This window comes from Strigops habroptila, chromosome 4 (assembly GCF_004027225.2).
Source record: "Strigops habroptila isolate Jane chromosome 4, bStrHab1.2.pri, whole genome shotgun sequence".
In the NCBI taxonomy this organism is placed as follows: Eukaryota; Metazoa; Chordata; class Aves; order Psittaciformes; family Psittacidae; genus Strigops; species Strigops habroptila.
This window is the reverse complement of record NC_046358.1, coordinates 6,113,925-6,139,050: the sequence shown is the minus strand read 5'-3', so window position 1 is coordinate 6,139,050 and position 25,126 is coordinate 6,113,925. Positions and strand designations below refer to the sequence as shown.

The following is a 25,126-nucleotide window of genomic DNA, read 5'->3' as shown; positions in this document are numbered from 1 at the left end:
GCCAGCACAAGCCACTAATCTGCACCACCCTGGGGTGTCCCCATGGATGGAGGCACCCAGAGCATCATCTCCAGACTGCCCCGCTCCCACCAGAGCCATGAACTGTGAGGGAGGCAGCGCCCCTAGGAAGGAAAGCCCATGGTCGCTGATGCACATAGGATAAACAACACCCTTTTGTGGCACCTCAGAGCCCTGGTGCGGTTTTAGCTGAGCTATTGCCCTAATTTGATTTCCAAAGTAACTTCTAGGCAATGAGCTCAGTCCCTCTGTGGGATGAGATCCACTGGTGCTGCTTGTCCCCTGGGACTTCAGCCACCCTGAGCTTTGCCTGGCCTCCTGCAGCTCCCTCTCACTGCTGCGACCTACATTCCACCTCCCCAAACATATGGCATTGCACTTAGCTGTGTTAAACCCACAGAGTGCTGTATAGGGCTAATTTCCCATCAGGCTGTCAGGAAGTATTATGTCAAATACCTTACAGGAGCCTAAGCATATTGTGCCGACACAGCTACCTTTGTCAACCAAATCTGAGGTCTCATCAAAAAACAGTGCCAGGTTCAGCCATCCTCAGCGCCTCCAGAGCAAACCCATCTCTGGAGCTTCTCCTGGATCACTGCACCCAAGGCTGCAGCTGTGCAGAGAACAGCCTGAACCTCCCAACCGGGAGCCAAGGAGCTCGCATGACTTGGTAATGAAGAGTCCTTGGAGCAGGATCCTTACTCCCACCCTGTATGTGGCCATGGAGGATGGAGCAGGGTGGGAAAGGCTGGGCAGCACCTTGCACTGGGTTACTGCTGCCTTTGCATGCTCAGCTCTCCTCCTCCTCAAGACTGCACCCCATGGCCCAAGCACCCCCTGTGTGCTACAAACGCACCTCGTTCTTCCCAGTGCCACTCGTCATTGCCGGTCACACCAGGTCCTGGAGCCCAAAAGCTGCTGTTTCATGGCTGTGCTCAGCCCCCCCTCAGCAACACAGCAGGACCAGCCTCAAACCCTCCCTAAATAATTGTTTTAATTAGCGTTTGCTTTGATGTAGGTGATTAGCAGGGGCTGTTGGCAGGGCTTCCTTGGGAACTTCTGCAGTGGGCAGGCAGGTAAGTGCAGCCCTCACTTAAACACTCACACTTAAACACTGTAACATCAGCCTCCCCTGTGGCTGCCAGTCAGTCTTCATTAGCCCCTTTGAGCCTTCTCCAATTTTGTGACCAAAACAGGATGGAGCTTGCAGCACCTGCCCAGGCATGGAGCGCGGGACACAGATGCCATGGTAGGTACCACCTCCACTGGGGTACAGCCCTGCCTGGGGGGGACTGCCAGGGAAAGGCAGAGCTGCATCACCATAGGGAGGTTTGACAAGGACCCAGGGCAAGGAAAGAAGCTGGGTTTAGGTACCAGCCACCAAAGCATGACAGAGCCCAGCAAAGGGCTCTGGCTTTCAGCAGCACCTGGTCAGCAGCCAGCAACCAGCACCCTAATAACAGGGATGTGCTCATCTTCCTCTCCAAAGCCTGCCATGAAAACAAATGATCTGTGAATTAAAGTTCCCCTGCGGTGGGGTGGCAATGCCCATCTGCCATCAGAGCCAGCCCCTGATCCTATCAGCGTATTACTGTATTATTGAGATGAAGATTGAGGGACAGGCTTTAATAGCAATGATGGTATCAGGGGTCCAGCATTAAACTCCAGGAAGGGCCATGGCTTTGTGTGCTCTGAGGCAGCAATCGCATGCCAAAAAAATCCTTGAGGATAAAAGTATTTTCATCCCTGCAGCAAACTGGCACAGGTTCATACACAAACGTTGTCAATGGGAGGCATAAATCCGTGTTTGCCAAGCACCAGCCTTTCAAACAGCCCAGGAGAGCATCCTTGCCCTTGGGCACCCAAACCTTGATTCATGGGAGAGCCCTTGCACAGGCAGCTCCTCTATTCCTGGACATCACCCCAGGGGCTGCTGGTCCAGAGCAGAAAGGGCGCAGGGAAAGCCATAGTAGTGGTGTACCCATGGCACCCACCTAGGTGGGAATATTGGCCTGGACATGTAGCTTAGCGTAAGGAATAGAAAGGACCAAGCTTAAACTACCATGACATCTCATGGCTTTGCATAGCTTGCACAGTGTCTGCTATTCATTCCAGCCTCTGCAAAGCTGGAGTTAGGAGCTCAGAGGGCAAAGGTGGAGGGCCATGGAGCCTTGGGAAGAACACAGACTCCATAGTCCATCTCCACAGGCCAAGCTGCAGCAGGGCTGGACACAAGGATAGAAAGAGAAACCTCAGCAGCTACCAAAGCCACTGCCAGCCTGGAGCTCACCATCCACGGCTGCAGCGAAGGCTCAGTGGGGTGCAGAGCCCCCCTGCAGCTCTCCATGCAAGTGTTGGTCCAGTTTCAGCAACGGGTGCTCCTGGAGACCTGGGTGTCCAGCTGCCTCTTCCAGCAGTGGCTTTTGCTCCCTGCTGGGCTCACCTCTCCATTGCTCACACCTTGCCGGCCCCATTGAGTTGTTTGAGCTCAGGGCCCCCAGTACCTCCTACATGGCACCACCGAGCTGGAGGAGCCTGGCTGGAATCAGCAGGCGAGTCCCTGGCACAGAGGATGGATGCTGGGAGGCTAAGCAACAGCACGTTGATTTGGATAGGAGCAGAGGGGAAGCCTCACACTGCCCTCTCCGGGACTTGCCAGCTCCTGGCTGGGATGGAGCTGATGCCTGGGGCATCCAGAATCCAGCACCCCAGGAAGGACTGCTTGATCCCTGCCAGCTCCCACCAGTGCCATGTGCCAGCAACAACTGCTGGAAAGGCAAAACAAACAGGAGCCAAGGGAGAGAGCTGAGAGCAGATGAGAGGCGCTTCTGTTAGAGACACGATGGGGAACAAATCCCTGCACTGAGCAGGCTCTAAGGAGCATCCTGGTGGGAGCCATGCAGAAGCAGCAGGGCAGGGAGGAGAGGCTCCTGCTCCAGTGGGTGAGGAGAAAGGGGCCCCAGCATTAACTGGTGTTAACTGGAAACGAAAGGCTGACGTGTCCCCCCAGACCCCTCGTGTGCCTCCTCCATGCAGTAGTGGCAGTGGCTTGACGTTGTTACTCCTGGGGAGATTCCAGTTGGACACAAGAGGAAAATCCTTCACAGTGAGATCGATCAGCCATGGGAATAACCACCCCAGGGGATTCCCTAGTGTTGGACACTTCTAAGATTCAGCTGGGACATCTAATCTAGGTCATGCTTTGCCAAGAAAGGTTGGCCCAGAAGACCCTTGAGGTCCCTTCCAACCTGGTGTTCTGATTTACATGCTACACACTGAAATCTCAGTTAGAGGTGATGGCACACATGCTGCACCCTTTAATTAATTTGCCTTTTCCTGTTGGAGAATAGCATCCCTGGTAGACTGGGTCCAAGCAGAGAGGGCAGCTGCTCCCTGGCCAGCAGCCTGAGCAGTGGGCAGAGGAGCTGGCTATGGGGTTCAGCTTCCACACCGGTAATGCCAGGGAGGAGAGATTCCCCATGCACCCGGCTGTGACCTGGTCCCTGCCCTCCCCTTCCTGCCCAGCACAGTTCCTGGCCATCACGTACCACCCAGCTATTGGGACACCCCACACTGGCCACATGTGGGTATGGCATGGGACTTCTAGGAGTCAAATGGAGGTGCTGGAGACGGAGCAATAGGCCAGTGAGGGGGAGAGAGCAGAAAACACGGACATCATAGGGACAAGTGTGTCTCACCACTTTGCTGTACCACCCACCAGGGCTTCACAACCCCTTTGGGGACCCCAGGTGTCCCCTCCAGGCAGTGCTCATGGGCTGGTTTGGTCCCAGAGCATTCACCAGCCACAGGTCAGCACTGTGAAGGATTCATATAAAGCCCCCTTCCAGCACAGCAGCTCCAACCATTGCCCCAGGCTTCTGGCACCTTGTCTCTGCCGAGCTAACCTAAATGACCCTGTACCTTTAGCTGTTCCCCTCCTTTTCCAGCTCATTATGGCTTTTAGAGAACAGTGGGTCCTACCAAACCCGACCAAGCCACCATTAACCTCTTTCCACACTAAGAACTGGCTGTTACTTTGCCTCCAATTCCCACCTCAAACAGCTCCAGGAGGACTCTACCCCTCACCCTTGAGGTGACTAAGTTTCTTTAATAGCCTCTTATGAGGGATTTTATCAAAGGCCTTTTGAAAACTAAATAAAATTCTCGTATTTCTGCTTTGCCCAGGATTTTGTTAGCACATTTAAAGGCTCCTGACAGTCTGAGGCTGTGGAAGGCTTTGGTTTTTAAGATTATTTCCTGCTCCTACGCAGCAAAGCTCTCACTTTGCCTCCTAAATTGGGCCACCAAGCGCGCACAGCCCTGCTTGGGTTTCCTCGGGCAGATCCTGTTGAATTTCCACGCTGCTCCTGGCAGGACACTTGCCTCAGCGCTGCGTTATCACACTGCAGCGAGCAGGTAAGCTGTGAGCTTTGGGGAAGGAGCCCTGTGCTGCTGCTGTGCTTCTCCTGGATGTGGGCAACCCCATCGCCTCCTGTTCTGTGCAGGGCTACAGGGCTCAGGTCATCCCATGGATTCACAGGGTACAGGTCAGCTCAGCCCTGCCCAAACCAAGCAGGGAACTCTGCTGGGCCAGAACACGGTAGTCCAAGGCAGAGTTTTGTTCACAGAATCATAGAATGGTTTGAGTTGGAAGGACCTTAAAGCTCACTGTCCTGGGTTCAGCTATAGCAGTCATTTTTCTCCTGCTTAGTAGCTGGTGCAGTGCTGTGTTTTTTTACTTTCAGCCTGGGAACAACGCTGATAACACCGATGTTTTTAGTTGTTGCTAAGTAATGTCTATTCCAACCAAGGACTTTCTCAGTCTCATGCTTTGCCAGGGAGGAGGGGAAGCCGGGAGGAAGCAGAGACAGGACACCTGACCCAAACTAGCCAAAGGGGTATTCCATACCACAGCACGTCATGCCCAGTATATAAACTGGGGGGAGTTACCCGGAAGGCCCTGATCACTGCTCGGGTCGGGCTGGGTATCGGTCGGCGGGTGGTGAGCAATTGTATCCTCTCCCCTTGTTATTTCACTAATCGTTATTATCATTGGTGGTAGCAGTAGTGGTTTTGTGTTATACCTTAGTTGCGGGACTGCTCTTATCTCAACCCGTGGGAGTTACATTCTTCCCATTCTCCTCCCCATCCCTCCGGGAGCGGGGGGAGGAAGAAGGGGGGGGGGGGGAGTGAGCGAGCGGCTGTGTGGTTCTGAGTTACCGGCTGGGCTCAAACCACGATACTTACCCAGTCCCAACCCCCTGCCACAGGCAGGGACACCTTCCACTAGAGCAGGTTGCTCCAAGCCCCTGTGTCCAACCTGGCCTTGAGCACTGCCAGGGATGGGGCAGCCACAGCTTCTCTGGGCACCCTGTGCCAGCGTCCCAGCACCCTCAGAGGGAAGAATTTTTCCTTATATCTAACCTAAATCCGTCCTCTGTCAGTTTAAAGCCATTCTTGTTCCACAAGAAGCGTGGAATGCGTAAAAAATAAATTGCATTGGCAGGGGGGAGTGAGCCCATGCTATAAGTGTGCTGAACTTTCCCTCCTGTCCCCACTCTTCCCACCAAGCCACCTCCCTCCCTTGAGTCTCAGGCAGGGACAGAACCCGAGCTTGGCAGATTCTAGGTCTGAAACTCAAATAGAAAGCATTGCTCTCTCTACATACAAGCCCACCACCACTTAGCTATGTGGCCACAGCAGGTCATCTACAAAGCACGTCCAAGGCAGCATCTGAGGATTAAGCCCTCCCACACCCACCCTGCCCACTGCTCCTTCCTAGCGCCTGTATGAACACAGGAGTCAGGCTGCAGCTGCTACCAGCCTTTGACCAGAGCTACAGAGCAGCTTAGGAGAAACATCAAAGCTGCTGCTCTGATCAGGCCTCCATCCTTACCTCATCTGGGAGAGCTTCCCCTACAAGCATCCAAAGAAGAGCTGCTTTGGAACTTCAGAGATGTCCTGAGTCGATGTCAAAGACAGCAGCTGTGGTTTGCTCCAGCTCTCACTGGAGCTCACTACCTGCTCTGCCATCATCTCCAATGGGGACAGGTCTGGACCAAGGAGAGTCCTCAGCAGAGCAGGGTTCAGGCCTCTGCACAGCACTGGAGTGAGATATCCCAGGAGACCTTTCTCCAATCATGATGGAAATTTTCCTGTAGGGAGCTTGGCTCTGGCCATCTGTAAATGCTCTGCAACGTATCTACTAAGAATGGGCCTCAAGCCTCTTCCAGGAATCATGCAGGGAGAGGGAAGGAGCTGCCAGGCTGAGCTGAAGCAGAAGCCTTTTTCTCCAGGCTCTGTTTCAGTTTGTTTTCAAGCAGAGCAGTAAATAGCTCTGCCCAGACCTGCCCTGTCTGCCCAAGTCTTGAGCCGAGACATAGCTCCTCCAGCTCTCAAGTGCCAGCACATCCTCAGGCCACCCAACACTGAGGCAATACAGGGATGCATGAAACCCTCCTCACCACACAAGGGAATCCCGTTTTTCAGGCTGCTCTCCTGTCAGATCAGGGATGTGGTTGGCTCAGGGCAGGTTTTAGAGCCTCGTTAACACTCTGCAATGAGGTCTGGCAGCAGCTGATTTGATTTAAGGTTCATTTCCAGGCTGTGATTTAAGAGGAGATTTGCTTAATGTTCTCTAACAGACTCTTCTGACTGGGAGCTTGAGTGCTGCCTAATGACAGCCTTATTTATTGTAATGTCTTTGCAGGGCAGGATGCAGAGGAGCCAGGCAGGTGCTCAGGCAGCAGGGGAAGCGTCCCTCACGGCAGAGTGGTAACACAGGGGACGTGCATTCCTCTATCCAGAATAGCCATGCACTGCATCCCTTCTCTGCTTTGAGAGGTCCTTCTCTGCTTGCCTGAGATACACAGTGCTGCATCTCCACATACCTTTTTAAGCAGGACAAGAGAAATGCTTCTCTTTCTCCCTGCTGCAATACTTGAGTGATGGGAAACACAGAAATGCCTGCTCATCTCCAGACTGATTAAAAGGCAATTTGCAATCAAGACTCCACCATGCTCCTCCCTGGGTTCCCAGTTTTGGGCTTTCAACTCAAAGGCTGAGCCTGCTTTCCTCCTTGAGCTTCTGATGTACCTATCCCCAAGGCCAAACACAGAGACAACATCACACAAATGAAGACAGTAGGTCAAGCAAGGGTTTGTCATATTTTAATGACATTGATCTTTGGTGTTTCCCTCGTCAGCACTCACGCTCTCCCTGCCCTTCCTCCACAAGCCTGCTAGGGATGGAGAGTTACAAACGAAAAGGAAAATCACATTTGAGACTAAAAACAAAATATCAGAGCCTGGAATTCTCCACTAGAAACTACATGTACAAGGTCAAGATTTCACATGCAACACCTTACATCACAGACCCATACCTCACACCCTGGCCTGGAGCTGAGAGACATTTCCTGCCCCCTTGCCAAGGAGGTGCAGCTCAGTCCTGGCACCATGAAACCACTGGGATGGCTCATTCATGTTAATATTGGCACAGTTTAGAACATCCTTGCGTGAACCGCATCCTGACTAGGGAGCAGTAGCCCTTGTCCCTCTATCCATCTATACAGCAGCCCTGCTTAGGTTCCTGCCAAGTACTACACTAACTCTCTAAAAAGGGAAGATCCCCCACCTGTGAGAAGATCCTGAGCCATGCAGGTTATGGCAAAGCCCAGTTCTTCCCAGAAAACACCACAGTGCAGGCAGGAGAGGTCTCAGAACACCAGACTGAGGGGGAAGCAGCGCTGTGCCACGGAGTGGGGCTGTGGCCTGGAAGACTCCTCCACTCCAGCAATGGAGCTGGAGCATCACGCCCAGGTTTGCCCAGTAGGACTGCCTGTCTCCAGAAGGATGCTGCAGGCCCCCTTTCCTTTCTCCACTCTACTGATCAGCCCCTGGGCATAAAAGGGCAGGAAAAGGAAAGGAAAGAAGCTTTACAGAGGATGACACTGACCAAATTGAAGGGTTAGGGCTGAGCTCAGGGGATCCCAAGGGGCTTCAAAGTCTGCATGATGTGCAGCTGGTACAGTTCATATTCCTGTTAACTCTTCAGCAGTGGGAATGTTGGAAGTTAAGTACGCTTTCTTCCCCGTGGCTTCCCTTGCAGTCCTCATTCCTTCCCCATTCACCCAGGATAGAGAAGCCTTCTGAACCACCAGCATCCTGCCAGAGCCACATGTTCCTACTCTTCCAGCTCCTTGCCAGCTGTGAGGTACAGGTCTCTGCTGAGCAGTACAAGGGTAGCACCAACACACAACTCAATCTCTACCTGTTCCGCGACTCCCCACTGGTGCTGTCATTACTATAGAAGTTGGTACTGTCAGGAAGATGGTTATTATTAGTTAGGTCACTGTATTCAATTGGTCCCTCAGTATCCATGGAGGACCGGGCCTGCTCTGGCAGGTCCAGGTCACCAGCGCTTTGTCCTTCACTCCCACCAGGGGCTGTCCGCGGGCTCAGGCCATGCTCCGAGAGCTGCATAGACTCTGAAATGATCCGTCCCTCCAGCTCAGCTGCCATCTGCTGCGAGGTGGACTGCTGTGCTGATGTGCCCTCAGCTCCGGTGGACTCTGCACCGGTCTGAGAGCTGCGGTGGATCCGGTGGCTCACGATGATGTTGTTGCCAAAGCCACCCATGGACGCCATGGTGGTGCTCTGCTCCCGCTGGACCACGGCAGTCATGCCACCTTCTGTCATCAGCCTTTGGATCCTACTCAGGGCATCCTCCCCACTGGCCCCATAGTCTGGCCCTTCACCTGCAAGAGAAAGCAGAAGCAACTTGGATGTACAAGGCAAGCTACAACACAAAGAGAAAGCAATGCTGGGTAGATGTATCACACGGTGCACATGTGCTGGGATACAAGATAGGGTTTGTTCCAGAGCGAGCCCAACACTTTATTTCCAGAACTTTTGGTGAGTGCCAAAGACACTGAACTCTGTCAAGAAGATCCTGGCCAATCCCACAGGTAGCCCTCACAGACCTGCATGTCCAAGCCCTGGAGAAGCAGCTCTTATCCAGCCATAGAGGTGGGGAAAAACAGGAGTCAGAGGCAGCGTTTTTCTTACAGCGCAGAGACAGCCCAGCCAGTCCTCCAAGGGCTGGAAGAAAAACCTCAGTTTGCCCTGCAATAAACCAAACATCTCACCACAATGTTAAAGGGTCCCGTGGCCTTTCCTACTTTACCTGTTTGAGAATACCCCAGGTGTGAGAATACCCCAGGCATGACATGATGGCCATCTCCCTGCTATCAGAGAGGACACAGGCCAGGACCAGAGAGCAGCTACAGAACATGGTCTGTGCTTCCATATACCACTGATCAAGGAAAGATCAAGTATGTAGGCTCCTGCTGCCCTTGACTGGTATCTTTTGTGAATGCAAAAAACATCTTTCAAGATCTATAGTTCTTTGTCTATCATCTCTGAACTCTCCCTTCACAGTCAGGCTGTACTGAGCTCTGAGGAACCACTGTCAGATGCCTTGGTTGCTGAAGATTACTTTTGAAGAAGAACAAAATCTCACAGAAAAATAGTCCATGTCTGAAATGAAATCCCCATGGCAGGAAAGACCAACCCAGTTCTGTTTGCCAGCATCCTGCTTCTGCTACAAACCCTACCCAGACCATTTGGAGAAAACAATCCGTAACCACAAACTGCTAGAACCATTCCACAGTGGGATCCTGATGATTCTTATTAAAGAGATAAATCTCACTCCCAGCTCCATGATGCTATTGCAGAGCTGATTAGATGAGAGGAGAAAGCCATAAGCTCTCCTGGCACCAAGGAGATGAACACAAATGTCAACAAGGCTAAATGTAGGCAGGAGTTAAAACACAATAGAAACCAAAACGCCACACTGACTAGGAAGGCAAAACTGACTGGGACTGTGGGGTGGAGATCATGTATCCAACGTGAGAACTGGGGTATTCAGCACAGTCTACACCATGTCACTGTAGAGGATAGAGCTGTTAAGATGTTGTGCCGTCAGTCAGTGACAGCTTATTCCCTTTCCTCATGGGCCCAGTGGTACTTGAATCAAACACCACCAGATACTTCCACCAAAGGGTATGGCTAATTCTATCTTCAAGCAAGTCTGATGACATACTGCCCTGCTGTAGAAATACTATGGACATCAAGGGCAAATTTAATTCTCACAAGTCCCTTTCTGCTTGGAAGTTAGTAAGCCTGCTCTATCCACTATACATACAGCAATTACAGAGCTCCTTGGTTAGAGCATCAGTGAGACCACAGAGACATCAGTAACCTCATGAGAATCTGGAGCAGAGCCTAGAGAAGTGAGCACAAATACCTCTGGGCAGAGCCTGACCTAGAACTCTAGCAGAGAAATCCTGTTCAGGATGTGACTGATGCATGAGCTAGGAGGCTGGCTGACCTGCACAAAGACTGAGAACAGAGGCAGCTATTAGCCTGGAAACTTCAGTGTGAAAAACATGCATGCCAGGGGATATTGAAGCATTAATCAGAGCAGAAGTAAGTGGAATGTTTGAGATGCATGGTTTTGGATTCAGTCATCACTTCCTTCTGAGGGCATAGGTGTAAGCACTTTGTTACCAACCATCTGGCCACCCCAGAGAGGAAGCTTAAGAAAGCCAAGATGTGCAACCTGGCTTAGAGACAAGCCAGCCAGCCTTATCTACACAAGTCCTGAAAGAGCAGGTACTGTGCTCTTGATAGATCATTCACTATAAACCAGCCCAATACAGGAGCATTGGAACAGCGAGTCAGCAAGGATCCCCAGCCAGTGCTCCTCAGCATTACAAGCATGTGCTTCACAAGAGGAGTCCATGCAGGCAAAGCACAGCACAGCACAGCACCTCCTGCTCTTCTCTGCCCCTTAATTACCACATGCCATGGCTGAACTTCCAGTTGAGGCAGCTGCTTGCTGAGAAAACAGGCAAGGGCTGATGCCACAGCAGTCACAAACCTTCAGACGAGGAGCAGTGTTGGAAATTCCAGGAAGACCATCCAAGCAGCAAAAAGCACCTCTGCTTTGGGGGCTGTCCTCCCCTTCCCCCCCCTGCAGGTTTTGACAATGCCTTTGGCTGCCTGGTTCAGAGCTGAGCTTCCTGTGCGATGTTCCCTGAGCTGAGCTACAGCACAGCTTCACATAGAGCCCGTTTCTACTGCCTGGTGACTCCCACACGCGTTCCTTCCCCAGGCTGCCAGTGCAGACTGCATTAGTACTCAGTGCAAGTGAAATAAGCTGACTTCCATTTGGTGGAAGTTCAGAGCATGCACATGGGCACCTACCCAGAACAGCAGCAATGCTGTAAACCCCACACCTCAGACTGCTGGAAGTTTCAACTTGCTGCAGTGGCCAAACCCCATTCCCTGCACCACCAGCTGAACAAAACCAGAACAGAGAGATACCCCATGCTCATGACACTTCTGAGAGACTCCAGAGGGTTTAGGCACATTCAGAGCATGAACCTGACTTGAGCAGACCAAGTGACAGCACATCTAATTCTCCATATGAAGAGGGCAATTCCTCTTCTCTCATTTTATGCTCAAAACTACATTCTGAAGTCCCAGGCTCTGTAAAATCCTTTATCTTAAGCTCGCATTCTTCTAAGCTTTTTCTGACTCTCTAGAGTCAGAAATATAGAAAAACTTCATAGTATACTACAGACAAAATTTAGAAAACTGAGCTAACCAGCTCCAGCTCCAGTGTGTGAAGCACCAATGTGTGAAGTACCACTGTAAGCATAACACTTGCCAATTTGTTCTCCACCTAGGCTGTCCCTCTACCAGAATCCATCACAGAGAAGGAAGCAATCTTCAAACACAGTCTTATCTTTCTCTGGACAGGGACGCAAGTTCTGTGCCTGACAGGACAGAAAAGCATCTCTTTGCAATACAAGTATTAGTGTTGTGTCCCCAGTGCTGTGTTCCTACAAACCTTTTCTGTTCTAACTGAAGTGACCTTTCCGGAGGTCCAAAGCCCCATCTATCCCAAACACAGATACAAAACATCACTCTTGAGAGTAATTTCTGCCAATCTAGCTGACTGGCTCCAACATTTAACAAAATACATTTGTCTTTAGAAGTCCTCTGCCATGCTACTCCAGCAAGACTAGAGTTTGGCACAGAAGACTACAAAGCTGAAACATCTGGCATACTTTCAATGGAGCTGTACATGAGGCAGGAGCATTTCCACTCTTAAATGAAGTGGTCTCTAAAGTACTTATGGGAATTACAACTTGTTTATCTCTGGGCATAGTCAGCACACACCTGATAAAGCGCAAAGCCCACAGAAGTAGAGATGAGATCAGGCTGTGGGATATACCAACATTGCTCTTGAATTTTTGCCTATTTTCAGCTTTCCTCTTTCTAAACCCAGGAGTAGTTAGTAGCCATGCTTGCAAACAAAGCTTCAAAATTAGAACTAAGAGTAAGCACTGCAGAGATATGTAAGTCTTCAGAGAACATGGAATAATAGCTTGGAGGTGTGAGCTGACCCACTAATTCAGATGCTCAAAGATAAAAATATCACCATTTTTAAATTAATTCACTCCTTGCATTAGAATAGGAAAGGGAGTGTCAGTGCACAGCATAACCAGCTATGAATACTCACATCTCCCTTAGTGCCAGAAGAAATACTACCAGTTCCTTGTCTCCCCAACCAAGCTCGGAAGAGTGTTCACACTTCCTTTCTAAGGTAGCTAATTCAAACAACTCCACAGAACTCAGAAAAGACACACCAGCTTTGACTTGTAAAAATTCTCTTAGCAATATCTCACCTTGGTGATTTGTATGAGTGAAACTTATTTTTGTAATGAGAGTTTAAAAGTAGCCCCCATAATTTAATCCCAAGGGAGCCAGGTACTCGGAGCAGCTCACACTGTAACGGTTTGTGTAGTACATGCTTCTAGAACCTGATTCTATTTTTTAGGTAGCGCTTTTCAGAGGGCTTTTAAAGAGAATCTGAAATTTGCAGTTCTATAGTACTTATGACACACATTTTGCAGATGGATAGGCAGATGAAAGGCTAAGGGATCTACCCACATTTCTACTTGGAGAATAAAAGGCAGATCTGGAAGCTGATCCCTGGTGTCTCGATTCCCATTTCCACACTAATCGCGCAAAAGTAACATCACATTTGACAACAGCATTGCAAGAACATATTCAGCTAATGTAAAACAACATGTTTCTCTTTAGCATTCATGAGGCTTGGCTGGGGACAGGGTATTCTTGCCCATGCAACCCCCTGACACATGTTCTCAATGTCTCAGATTAAATAAGTTACATCACAGGCAGGCACACTGAATCTGCATCCTTTGGCAACCTCAGGATGCTTTGCTTATACCAGGCAAGTTTCACTTGCATGTGCTGTCTTTTCAGTACCAACAGTTTGAACAGACTGAAGCCCACAAACCCAAACCTTCATTTTACAACCCTTTTTCCCCTCTCAAAAGCATCTGCTGCAACCTCTGAAAGAAGCTGAATGTGATGGAAATTTGTGCTGGCTGGTGAGAAACACTTCAAGAAAACAGGTTAAAATCTGTATATGGCATGACAGTAGCCAATATGCTGCTCCCCCAGAGACAGGCAAAGTAGCAGTCCACTGACAGCAAGCCTTCAGATGGCTACAACTTCAGTAGTTCAAAACATGTGCCTACTTGCACACTGAGCATTGAGCTAGCTAGAATGTTAAGCCCCAAAGACAATGCAGATGATAGGGAAGGAGATGACAACCGCCTTCCAGCTATTTCCATCAAGTTTCTTTTTTAAGTGTGGGATATTTTTACTTTTTAAACTACTGGATTATACCTGAATGATGTATGGATATACTGTAAATAGCCAGGGGACAGCATGGGTGCACAATCAAACAAGTGTCCTGCAGCTCTGCAAAGGTCCCTCACCCTCAGCCTGCAGCACCTTTGGCAGTTGCAGCCCCTGACAGTTAACTGCCACTTGCACCCTACTCCACACATCCCACAGCCTGAGCAAGTGGCAGCCACAGCCTGACCCAGCCTGGACCAGGAATTGCTATTTCTAAAGGTTAAAGCTTTAGGCTATTAAATCTCACTAGAAGTTTTTGTTGGTTTTTAAGTGAGATTTAACTTGCCAGTCAACTACAGATCCTCCCCCGTCATCCCTGTCCATTTGCAAGGGAAACCATAGAATAACTCCCAACAGATTGTTTCTAATTAAGAGTGCCTCAAAGTTACAGCTCCATCACTATTTCCATTATGTCTGACAGCTTAAAAAATTAGGAAACAGCTGAAACACTGTTTTAGACATTTCTTGATATCTCTCCTAGTTTTCTCTAACTTCTTTGGTTTATGTGTGGCTTGGGAGCAGAGTTCACAAGGCAGCTGTCAACTGCTGCAAACCAAAAAGATACAGACATTAGAGGGATTCACTTCTAATAAAGTCATTATATACTCATTCCTCCAAAGGAGGCAGAAAGATAATCAGAACAGCAAAGTCCCCGCAGAGCTTTGCATGAGAAAAGGAAACTATTTATACCCGCACAGAGCTTAATTAGATTTCTGATGCAATTCTGCATACTTCTTTTTTGTACAGTAGGCACATATCTGCAAGAAATGCCCTGAGCCAGAACTCCCCACAGCAGCGGGGCTGACAGGACACAGGACAGAAACCCACTCTTGGGGGTAACATTACCCTTTCTTTTTCTTTCTTTTTTTAAACATTAAAGGTTTCTGTTCTTTTTTTTCCCCCTTCACGATGAGGTGATAACTAAAACACTTTCCTTTACATTACTCTGAATCACATCTGATTTATCCATTCTGCTGCTGCTAATGCTGCTAAGCCTTTACGTGGTGATTTACATCTTTAAAGCCCCATACACTAATTAATCTTCACAGCCCCTGGTGTACTGTGCTATGGGAAGATTTATTCCCATTTGGTAGATGATGAATAACTTGCCTTAGGTCACACACCAAGTTAGTTGTAGCACATTTTTGCTCTTTTTCCTTTGTGTCTCTGACGCCTAGATCCTGCTATTAAGAAATACCGTTTCCCTTTCAACAGATGAGCTGTGGTAGATTCAGTGGTAAAATTAACCATCAGAAAAGCAGCACAGGATCTAATCTAGCCTGCATGAACACACTGGATGAGCATCACAGGCGTTTATGATGCTGGAAAAACAGCAATCTTAACGTCACAAGCAGTGCAATGGGGCTCAAGCGTAATATGAAGCATGAAGACTCTTGGATGAACCAGAGCACTGATGTCACAAGTCCCTGGCTCACTGGCTGAGATGCTGTTTAACAGCAGCTGAAAATATGCCTTTCTGCTTTATAGGTCCTTGTGCTATTCCTCTGGCATGGATTACAGTTGGGTTTTTGGATCCCACACAATCTTTCCAACAGTTAATGCCTTGACAGCTCCCTGTTTTGAGCTGTTCTTGAGCCTTTGCTGTGGAATTTCCAGAGGATGTAACTGGCATAAGAACTGATCAACTACAGAGTAAGACTGCTTGGCTCATCTCCAGTGCATGCATCTGTCCTGGAATAACTCCTTTGCTCCTTATAAAAAAGACAGAAGCGTGACAGCCCATTTTGTAGGTGAGACCACTTGCAAGGGGACATGTGATAAGTCAGCATCTGAGCCACAAATCGCATCAGATGTGGAACTTGCCAATCTTCTTCCAAGCGGAAAATGGGAGACAAAGAGAAGTCTCTGTCCTGGGTTTGTTATCTACATTCCTTTTCTTTCAAATGCTACATTTTGCTTCTTTGTAGAGATACCCTGCCTCAGGCACTGGTAAAGGACAACCCTTCCCCATCTCATTAATGGTCTAGTTAAAACCTGTGACCTAGTTCTAAAAATTGAAAGGTTAACTAGAAAGAATGAGAGAATGAAACCTTTAGATGATTCAGAACAGCAGCAGAGAGAAGCAGCACTGGAGAATTCCACTGGTTTAACACCACAGAGAAAGACCCCCAAGCCTGCAGCATCAGCCATCATGGCCTTGATGCAGGAAGGTCCCAGAGAGTCCCCTGTTCTCAGTCTGCATACCACATTCAGTGTATGCATACAAGTTCTCACAAGTTCAGCATTAGTCCAGATATCCTATGTCCCAGCCTTATTCACACACCCTCAGCTGTACTAACCTTCAGGAGAGGTTCATCTCCTGAAGGTTAGCTGAGATAAGCACATGGGAAACCCCATAGGTCAAGAATTGGACACTTAACTTTGAGTAGAAGAGCCGAGATCAGAGTAAAACAAAGCCTTATTACACATGCTGGATGCTGCACAGCAGGAACTCTGGAAGAGTCACATGCCAAAAAGCATCTTTCAGAATGACAGAGCACAAGCAAGCATACAGGCACAAACAGGCATATCATGGGCTGCTTCCCAAAGATAAGTGGGTTTGCCATGAACCAACAACTTCAAAACTGTCTCCTCAATTTTCTCTGTCCTTCCTATGTATATACTGCTAAACTCCATCCTAGCCAAGCCTTCAGAATTGGATTTAAGTACAATGCTACAGTAAAGAGACAAGAAGCCAGGACAAAACCATCATGCTTTCAAAAGATCAGTGACTTTATCTTCATATAGGAATTGCACATCAGCTGCTTCCAGCTCTTTACATATTGCTAAGTTTTCCTGGACTGGAAAACACTAGAGACATTTCTGTATAGCTGAGCTGGACACTCACCAAAGTCTTCACTGATCAGACTAAATAGAATACTCATACCTGCTTTGTGAGAAGTGATTTACAGGATTTTATTTTGTGTCTAGGTGCTGAGCTCATGAAGCCTGCACAGGTTTTAGATGCAGAGGTTGAAGGACCAAGCTAAACTAACAGAGAGGAAGAAAGGATAATTCTTAACAGTTTGCAGCTTTACGGATGGTTAGAGTTCAGGAGATTTGAGGAGTGATGACAGTACAGCTGATTCTACAAAGACACAAACTTCTGGGGAAGAGTTCATTTTGCCTTCTAAAAGCATGAAAAAAAAGACAACTTCACTATTAATACGGACAGACATTCACTCTCCTGATCATCTTGGCCTGGCTACAGGCAAATTAGGCTGGAGAAATCTTTGCTGAAGAGATAACAGGAGTGTCCCAATCACAGAACGGTTAGGGCTGAAAAGGACCTTACGATCATCTAGTTCCAACCCCAAATGCACAAATGCATTGATAAGATGTGGAACCTATATGGAAACTCTTGTTCGCCAAGGTAAGCTCTGTCAGGTAAATCATTGCGTGAGCTCCTACCTTCCCCAGTCCCCGCAGAGGCGGATTCCTGCTCCTGTACCTCCCTCTCTGTCTGAGTCTCGGCATTCTGCAGCTGAGGCGCCAAGGTCTGGGTACCCTGCGAAGTCACAGAGGTGGGGGGGTTTCGGGGTTGCAGGCCTATGGCATTCATCAGGCCCATGTCCCTGTCTGTCCTCCATGTGGCTCTGCTGGTTCTGAAAAGAGAGAAAAACAAGTAAGACCAGGAGCATTGGAGGCAAAGAGCCCCAGAAAGACTGAAGCATCCACCTGAGCCTCTTCTTGCCTCCAGTCCAACCAGGCATCTGCTAGCCAGTACGCAGATGGGGCTGGAGGGAACTGTGCCCTGCACACACACCGACATCCCTCCCCAGCCTCAGCTGGCTGGTCCCTTGAGTTTTAAGCCAACAGAGTCTTGCAGTCCACTCACCCTTCCACGGAAGCAGCGTATCTGACAGGCACAGATAGAGATCCCTGCAGCATCACTAAGCCTTCAGTACAACTCTGTCTCGGGGTCACTGAGTTGAGTAGGCAACAGGACGTGCAGCACAGGATCACAAACACACACACAACCTTTCTCTGCGTGTCAGCAGGGTGGTTTTAACTCCCAAGGACACAGCCTGTATCCCTTCCCTTCTCTGGACCTCCTGGTTTGTCAGCATCACACATGAATGCACTCCAGCAGGCATTTCTGCCCGTTCCAGTCAGACAGGAGAAATTCTCTGTTCTCAAAAGCAAACAACAGGAACCACCTCAAGGCTCATTAGCTACTCAGAATCAAACAGTTGAAGTGTACGATACTTCAAGAGCTGAATCTTGACAGTGCTTGGATGCTCTTTCCAAAACTGACCTCTGACTGTAAGTGCTGGGAATGGTAAAGAGATTCTAGGAAATATGGCTTCATTTACAACCTTTTTTCATAAGGTTTTGAAACCTGCCACACTTTGCTCGCTCTCTCTTTGAGCTAGTTCATACTTGAGCAATATTTTGCCTTCAAGCTGCTCCTAAGCCCATCGGGCAAGACTGACATGTGCTGTCAAAAACCATGAGTAGTGGCAATATCCACTCACGTGGCAGAATAAAGAATCTCTACGGCTCATTTTTCACTCTCAATCAGACCAAGGCTGTAGGACAGCACAGATATTGCCCTGTACACTAGCTCAGAACTCCCTTGGGATCCTGCAGCTCGCAATTCAGAAACAAGACTGTCACCCTCTTCCTGAGAAGAGCTGGCTTACAGAGAATACTCATCACTGGGGCAAGAAGCAAGGGCCTGTAGCATCACCCTTATGTTTAGAATAACTAATCCGTGCATCACCAGACAGACTGGATGAAGCAGCCAACAGGGCTGTCAAGGGATTTAGCTGTATTTTTAGAGTTTATTGCTCAGAAATAACTGTTCCATGACCAGAAACTAAAGGGATGAAATCAGTCACCAGGACTGCCCGATGGATTTGCACTCATCTCTGTGAAACCCCCCATTCTTCAGTTATCCTCCAAAGGCCATTTACTTTGCATTGTGTTTTTGATGCACCAAGCACCACTTGTTCCTCTTGCAGCTTGCTCATGGATGTTACAGAGACCATGAATGACATGTTACTTCACTACCACTGGCAGCACTTTTGGGCACTGAATGTCACTTGCTGGAAGCAGGCAGGTGACCCAACCGGGCAGTATCAAAAAGGGGTGGGGTGGGGGGTAACTGCATATTTAAAGCAGCCAGTGCTAAAGGAACAAAGAAGAGGTGGTGCCGTCAGATGTAACAAAAGCAGCAGAAAGGGTCAGGTCTCTCTAACCCAGACCCAGGAGACTCACCCAGGCCGCTCAGTGCTCCTGCTGCTGGAATGCACAGTGAAGACGTTCTCATTCATCTGGTCCCAGTGGTACTCAACTCCAGAGTTTAAGGCCCTTGCAACACCAAAGAGGAAAACATATTAGCATGAGAAGACACTATTCCAGCCAGCACACATTACATCCCCAAAACATGAGGGACAGTATTGATTCCTCCCTACACAAACTACAGATCTAGCTCAGTTCACATTTTCATTTAAAGGGCTCATCACCATAAAGAGCCTTGCAAACACGGAGCCCTGTATTACCCAGATTGCTCTGGAATATTCCATTCATTTCAATTCAATATTAGCACCGAGGCGCAGCAACAGGAGCAGAGAGATTTTCAGGAAATGAAGACATACAACTGTATATATAAAATCAGGTTACCTTAACTCCAAGTGACTATTAAACAAAGAATTGGAATGGGAAGGCTCTCTCTGTGGTGCCTGCCAGCATTTCTTGCACTAGGTAATGTTAAGTAAAACACTGCTCTTATTTGACATTTAGGTTTTTGGCAAATGGTTCTCATTCTACCTATAAATAAATCTCCATAGAGCCCTCTCACTGACAGTCACTGTGGAGCAAGGGCAGATGTAGAGGATATGTTGACAAGTTTCCACAAAAGCGTTTGCACTGCTTTTTGTACTAGATCAACTACTTGTGTGTACGAAATATCCAAAACATGAATTTTATAGCTAATGCTACTAAGTTTAACAGAGAAGCAAATGCTCTGGCAACCTTTCACAGCGCATTTCCCTAAAAGATACATGAAGCCAGGGCTGGCTAATCACAGGAACAGGCAAGGTTAACACTATATAGCTATTTATCACATCATTGCTGAAGACTACAGTCAATCACAAAACCTAAACCACCATAACCATAATGCTCTAAGTGCGTCTCCCACTATTTCTAAGGCCCAACAGTTAGACTGGAAGAGGGTAAGAGCGGATCCAGCTTCCCATGTGCCCTACAGAAATCTCAAAGCACAAGCACACACTGTGCAGTCCAAGGCAGGATGGAGATCTCCCACCTCCAGAAGCACTATGGGCTGCATTACCATGGAAGAGACTTTCTGTTCAGTGTTTTGCTAAGCTGACACACCAGCTGCCGTGTGTGAGCTGTGGGTTTCAAAACCAGGCTGTATACCACCACATGGCTGCTGGACTGCAGACATTTGACGGTGGTAGGTGGAGAGTTAACAGCAAAATAGATCCTGTATACGCAGAAGGGAATTTTGTCTGAAGAGCTGGACTTGCATCACACTGCAGGCAGTCTCAGAGCATGAACTAAGGGTAGTCCCATAATCACAGAATGGTTTGTGTTGGAAGAGACCTTAAAGCTCATCCAGTTCCAAACCCCTGCCACAGGCAAGGACACCTTCCACTAGAGCAGGTTGCTCCAAGCCCCTGTGTCCAACCTGGCCTTGAACACTGCCAGGGATGGTGCAGCCACAGCTTCTCTGGGCACCCTGTGCCAGCGCCTCACCACCCTCATAGTGAAGAATTTCTTCCTCATATCTCATAATCTGAAGGAAGGATTCAGGGCAAGTAGCTGGTAGCTGGTTATGGCTCAGGCACAAACATGGTGTTTTACATAGATATAAAAGCTGTTGTCCCTGTAACAAGATGCCCCAGCAGAACTGGCAGGAACCCCAGTTCACAGGATGCTGCAGGTCAGACATGCTGCAATGGGAGACCTGAGGGTGCTGGAGGCTTGGGGCTAGGCTGCTGGGGTGACAGCACCCTAGGTTGGGATGCAGGATGAGAGCTGGAGAAAATCAGGTCAGCAAAACCACGCATGGAGCCTACAGGAAGGAATCGGTCATCACTTTTGTTTGTGCTGAGTTGGGCCTGTGCTGCATCCTACCCCATGGAAGCAGCTGCCAGGGAGATGCTGATTTAGAAAGGCTTCAGTGTTAATTGCTCTCCACCTAGCACCTGTCACTAAACCCATGCCAGTCCGTCTGGCTGCTCCATCCCCTCTGTCTAACACACTGAGACTTGGCTGTCACACTTTGTTGTTTGCAAAGTAGCGCACTCCCATGGCAATGGAGACTTACTGACCTGATAGTCAACATTTCCATAAAAAGCCTAGTTTGCTTTGGATCTGCAGCTATTACACAAGAGCTAAACTGACCCATGCTCTTCTCCCCCTCCTTCCATACTTCTTCATACTTTCCAAAGTACAGGCATGGTCCCCACAGCCACCTACATAACTATTATTCCTCACCAAGGTGTTCTGTGTGCCCTACTTGTCTTTGCCAGTTTGCCAGCTCCCAAGGCATGAAAACAGAAGACTTCAAAGGCCAAAATGTGTGTTGGCAATACTGTGATTCCTGTACTGCACAGAAAGCTCAGCTCCTGCATGCACACACATACTTTGAGTTTGATTCATGTCACTTCTACAAAAGCACCATGGTATCAAGCTGACATGCAGTACACCAGGTTAAACACTCCTGTTCCTGTTCCCCCCCTATTCTGCAGAGGCTCACTACTGTACAGTAGGGCTGTTAGATAGGAAAGTCTGTTCTAACTCCATGCTGCCAGTTTGTACCTTTCCCTGGATGGCCAAATCAATAGCTATTCCATTTAATACATGACTTTGCACATTGGTTTTAAATGTTGCCATTTATCAACTGAATTTCGCTGCCAGAGTCCTATTTACTCATTTACTGACACAGAATCGAGGACTTTGCTTTCCTTTCCCAGAGGAGGACCTGCAGCAGCTGGTGCCACCACTCCCGTTGCTGACTGTGGGAACACTGATGAACAGGCTTAAGCCGAGGTCATTAGACTTGGCCATGATGGGAGTTCAACATCCTCAGCACCACATTAACTTGGCTTTTTAGGCTGGACTGAGTGTGTCTCCCTGCAGGGCCAGAAAAGTGGCTCAGAATTAACAGCTGGCACTGCCTACCTCAGCACAATCTTTGTACTCTTATGCATGCTTACACATTTCTTTGACCTAGAACCCACATCTGCCTCCCCACAGCCCTAAGACCAATATCCAGCTTGCTCCCCATCGGATCCCCAAATCCCTTTGGATTGAGGCTGCAGAAGAGATGTTTCAGACTGCACCGAGATACAGTGAGGAAAGCAAATATCTGAATTTAACAGAGGGAACTGGTTGGGTGCTCTCTTTTATACAAAGATCATCATTTCCCTTCTTAATAACAAAGATTTCATCAAAGAAATGCTGCTATTGTATGGATTGTCAGCTTTAAGACCATACCTGCATTAGAAACTTGATCACATAATCACACCTTAAACCAACTCAAGTACTTGCTGTGGCAAGATGTGTGTGACAACCACGATTACCTTGGTTTAAAACAGATTTTCAATTAAGCTTCAAGATTTGCACTGGTTTAACCACACCTATTTAAAACAGTGCAATCTCCCTTTTTCAGAAAGCCTGAAGGTTTTTTAACTCCCATTGCAAAATATTGCTTGAATTTTGTAAATTAGCAAGCCTCACACAGTATGTTTCCCAGGAGATTTGCAAATCAAGGCCTGACTATTCATTTCACAGAAGCAGAGCTTACACTGGAGAAATGAATATTTTCAGGTGATGTAAGCATTTAACTTTTGCTCCATCAAACTCTAGACATGGAAATGCTGGAAGCATTTTACATTTTCCAAGGCACAGGTAGAAGCTTTGTGTAGCATGGTGCATGTTGCCACTTGGATGTGGATGCAGTAAGGAGGACATTTGTTGCCCAGGGCTTTGGGGTGAAAAATTGCAATTCTCCACACTGTGTCAGTCATGGACAGTGAAGTCCACTTAGTCAAGTTCTTATTTACTTCCTTTTTATGGCTGTCACTAAGCTCTCTAAGCCCTCCCTGGAAATTTCCATTAGCTTCGTTAAGTGCAGAGCTGCTCACAGTTCGGCTTTCCCAGCAGGGGTCTGTTCCGAGTTGGACTTTTCCTTCATGACTGTGTCCAGCTCACATTATTAATGAGCTTGAAGAGGATGAAGGGCACAGACTTGCACGCTTTGCTGAAGGGTGAAGAATTCAAAGCGGAGCCTGTTAAGTACCAAGAGTCACCAACTTAGGCAGCACAGTCTCTCCATCTGCAGGGAGGTATTGCCTGCACAGCTCAGGTATGTCCTCCTAAAGAAACTAGGACCAAGCTCTAGGATTTAAGGACTAAATTATTCATACATGACAAGAAAGCTGAAATACAATTTACTGCATTGGCTTAACTGGTATTTGAAAAGTAATTTGAGAAAGCACAGGTCAGCACAAACCGGCTCAGACATCTGGGTAATCCACCAACTGGCATATCCAAAACTGGGAGTTGAAGAGGAGAAGGGATTAGGACAAAAGTTCCCCAACTCCATCAGAACAATACAGCTCAGGAGCAAGATGGCAAGACAAAATCCCCATAATTTGCAAGTAGGGTATGCATGTCCAGGAAGGCATAAATGGCACTTACTGACTTTTTAGTGGTTTCTTTAGAAACCACCCCCAATACTGAAGAAGGCAGCAGCAATGGGCAAATGCACTGCTCTGCTCCTTCAAATCCTGCTGCATGGAAAGGCCCAGCAGTAGCACACTTGTCTGCCACAGCACTGAATTCAATTCTGATTAAGACACTGCAGCCTGCACTATCAGCACAACTCTATTACTAGAATGAAGATTGTGGCAAGCTCGACATGGAGAAGACTATCTGCAAAGTGACACCATGCAGCATGCACCTAGGTGAATATCTGACGTTCACACTGCCAAAGTTTGCTTTCTCCACAAAAGAAATTACTCTTTAAAGCTGATACACAAGGAAATATAGAGTGAGCTCCAGAGAGCAACGTGACACTATGCTGAGGAACAGAAATCCATTGTACTGGTTTGGGAAGGAAGCAGCAGCAATGCTCGGCCGGATCCCAGATGCATCCTTGTCAGCAGCTCATTATCTCTTACACCGGTGTGTGATGATCAGCACAGCAAGCCCATCCCTGGCTCCCATGATTAGCTAGGCAACGGTATTGTCAGCACAAGGCAAAGTTTGGCACTCCTAGCAGCTGCCTGGGTAGGAAAACAATAATTTCTAACACGCTACTTCATAAATATTTAGCTTTCTGTGCAGGCGATGAACCACTGCAGAGACAAATCCAAGTGAAAATTGGCTGCAGTGCAGACTGTATGGAACCAGCTAACAGGATTCCTGGAGCAGCTCTGCTGGGCAGCAATTCCCTTAGACCAAGGAAGAGGTGCAGCTTCACTGGCACCGGTCTATTTCAGAGCAGTCTATTTCACACCCTTGGAGTGCAGCCCGTATGTAAGTAGCAGGGGAAGAGCATGAGACCAAGTACAGGAATTCCTAACAAGATAAGTCATAGAGAACACAAGATCTGCAGTTTACGATTAACAACCACCCAGACATTTAGGTGACGTATGAAATTATCCTAGTCATCACATTCAGAGGAACAATGGAAAGGTCACCCCTTCACAACTAGCTGTAGGTGTATTTTTACTCATACTGATACAGTCCATTAATTTTCCAGAATCCTGCAAGCTTTGCCCTCCTGGAAAGCAGCAACCATGCAGAAACACATCCTGACACCTACCTGAGCTGCCAAAGGTGCTGTGGAAGCAGGAGAGAGAGCAGCTTGGTGCAGCTGGTGCAGCACGTGCCTGCTGCGGGGAGGATGCCAACTCAACTCAGAACACTATGCAAGGTGACTGGCCCTCTTTATTTGATTGTGGAGTCCTGCCGGCTAGGTTAAATGCTGGGATTTTTGAAGAGCCTCTGTTCAAACTCACATCATTTAAATGAGGACAGCCTTATAAATTTGTAGATAGAAGGCACACCTCTAACAATCATCCTCCCTGGGCAAAAACGTGATATCTCAGCTAAGGAAGGGAGTCATCTGTCACCTAAGCTGTTAGATACCTCAGAGTGAGAGAGAGGAGAGATTAACACAGTAGGAAGAACCCAAACAGAATGGTTTCTTCTGATCTACAAGGTCACTGCAACTAAAACCTAAGCAACTTCCAGGAGTCAGCATTTGTAACCTATGAGCAAACTCATAAAATGAGTTGAAATGGAGAGCATTGCAACAGAAAGTG

The 25,126-nt window shown here is 48.1% G+C and overlaps 1 protein-coding gene across 6 annotated transcripts in view; it reads right to left on the bottom strand.

The window, feature by feature from the left end:
- Positions 1–7,165: 7,165 nt before the first annotated feature.
- AMBRA1 (autophagy and beclin 1 regulator 1) overlaps positions 7,166–25,126 on the bottom strand; it is a 130,786-nt gene continuing 112,825 nt past the window's right edge. For 3 of the 6 annotated variants that reach the window (XM_030481185.1, XM_030481187.1, XM_030481186.1), the window contains 3 exons: positions 19,041–19,133; positions 17,229–17,422; positions 7,334–8,773 (listed from right to left, as the gene is read on the bottom strand). In XM_030481185.1, the coding sequence (XP_030337045.1) occupies positions 8,283–8,773; positions 17,229–17,422; positions 19,041–19,133 (778 nt within the window). In that variant the 3' untranslated portion in view covers positions 7,334–8,282. Of the gene's footprint in view, positions 8,774–17,228; positions 18,091–19,040; positions 19,134–25,126 lie in introns of those variants that run through there. The other 3 variants (XR_003990782.1, XM_030481184.1, XR_003990783.1) reach the window with 3 other exon arrangements.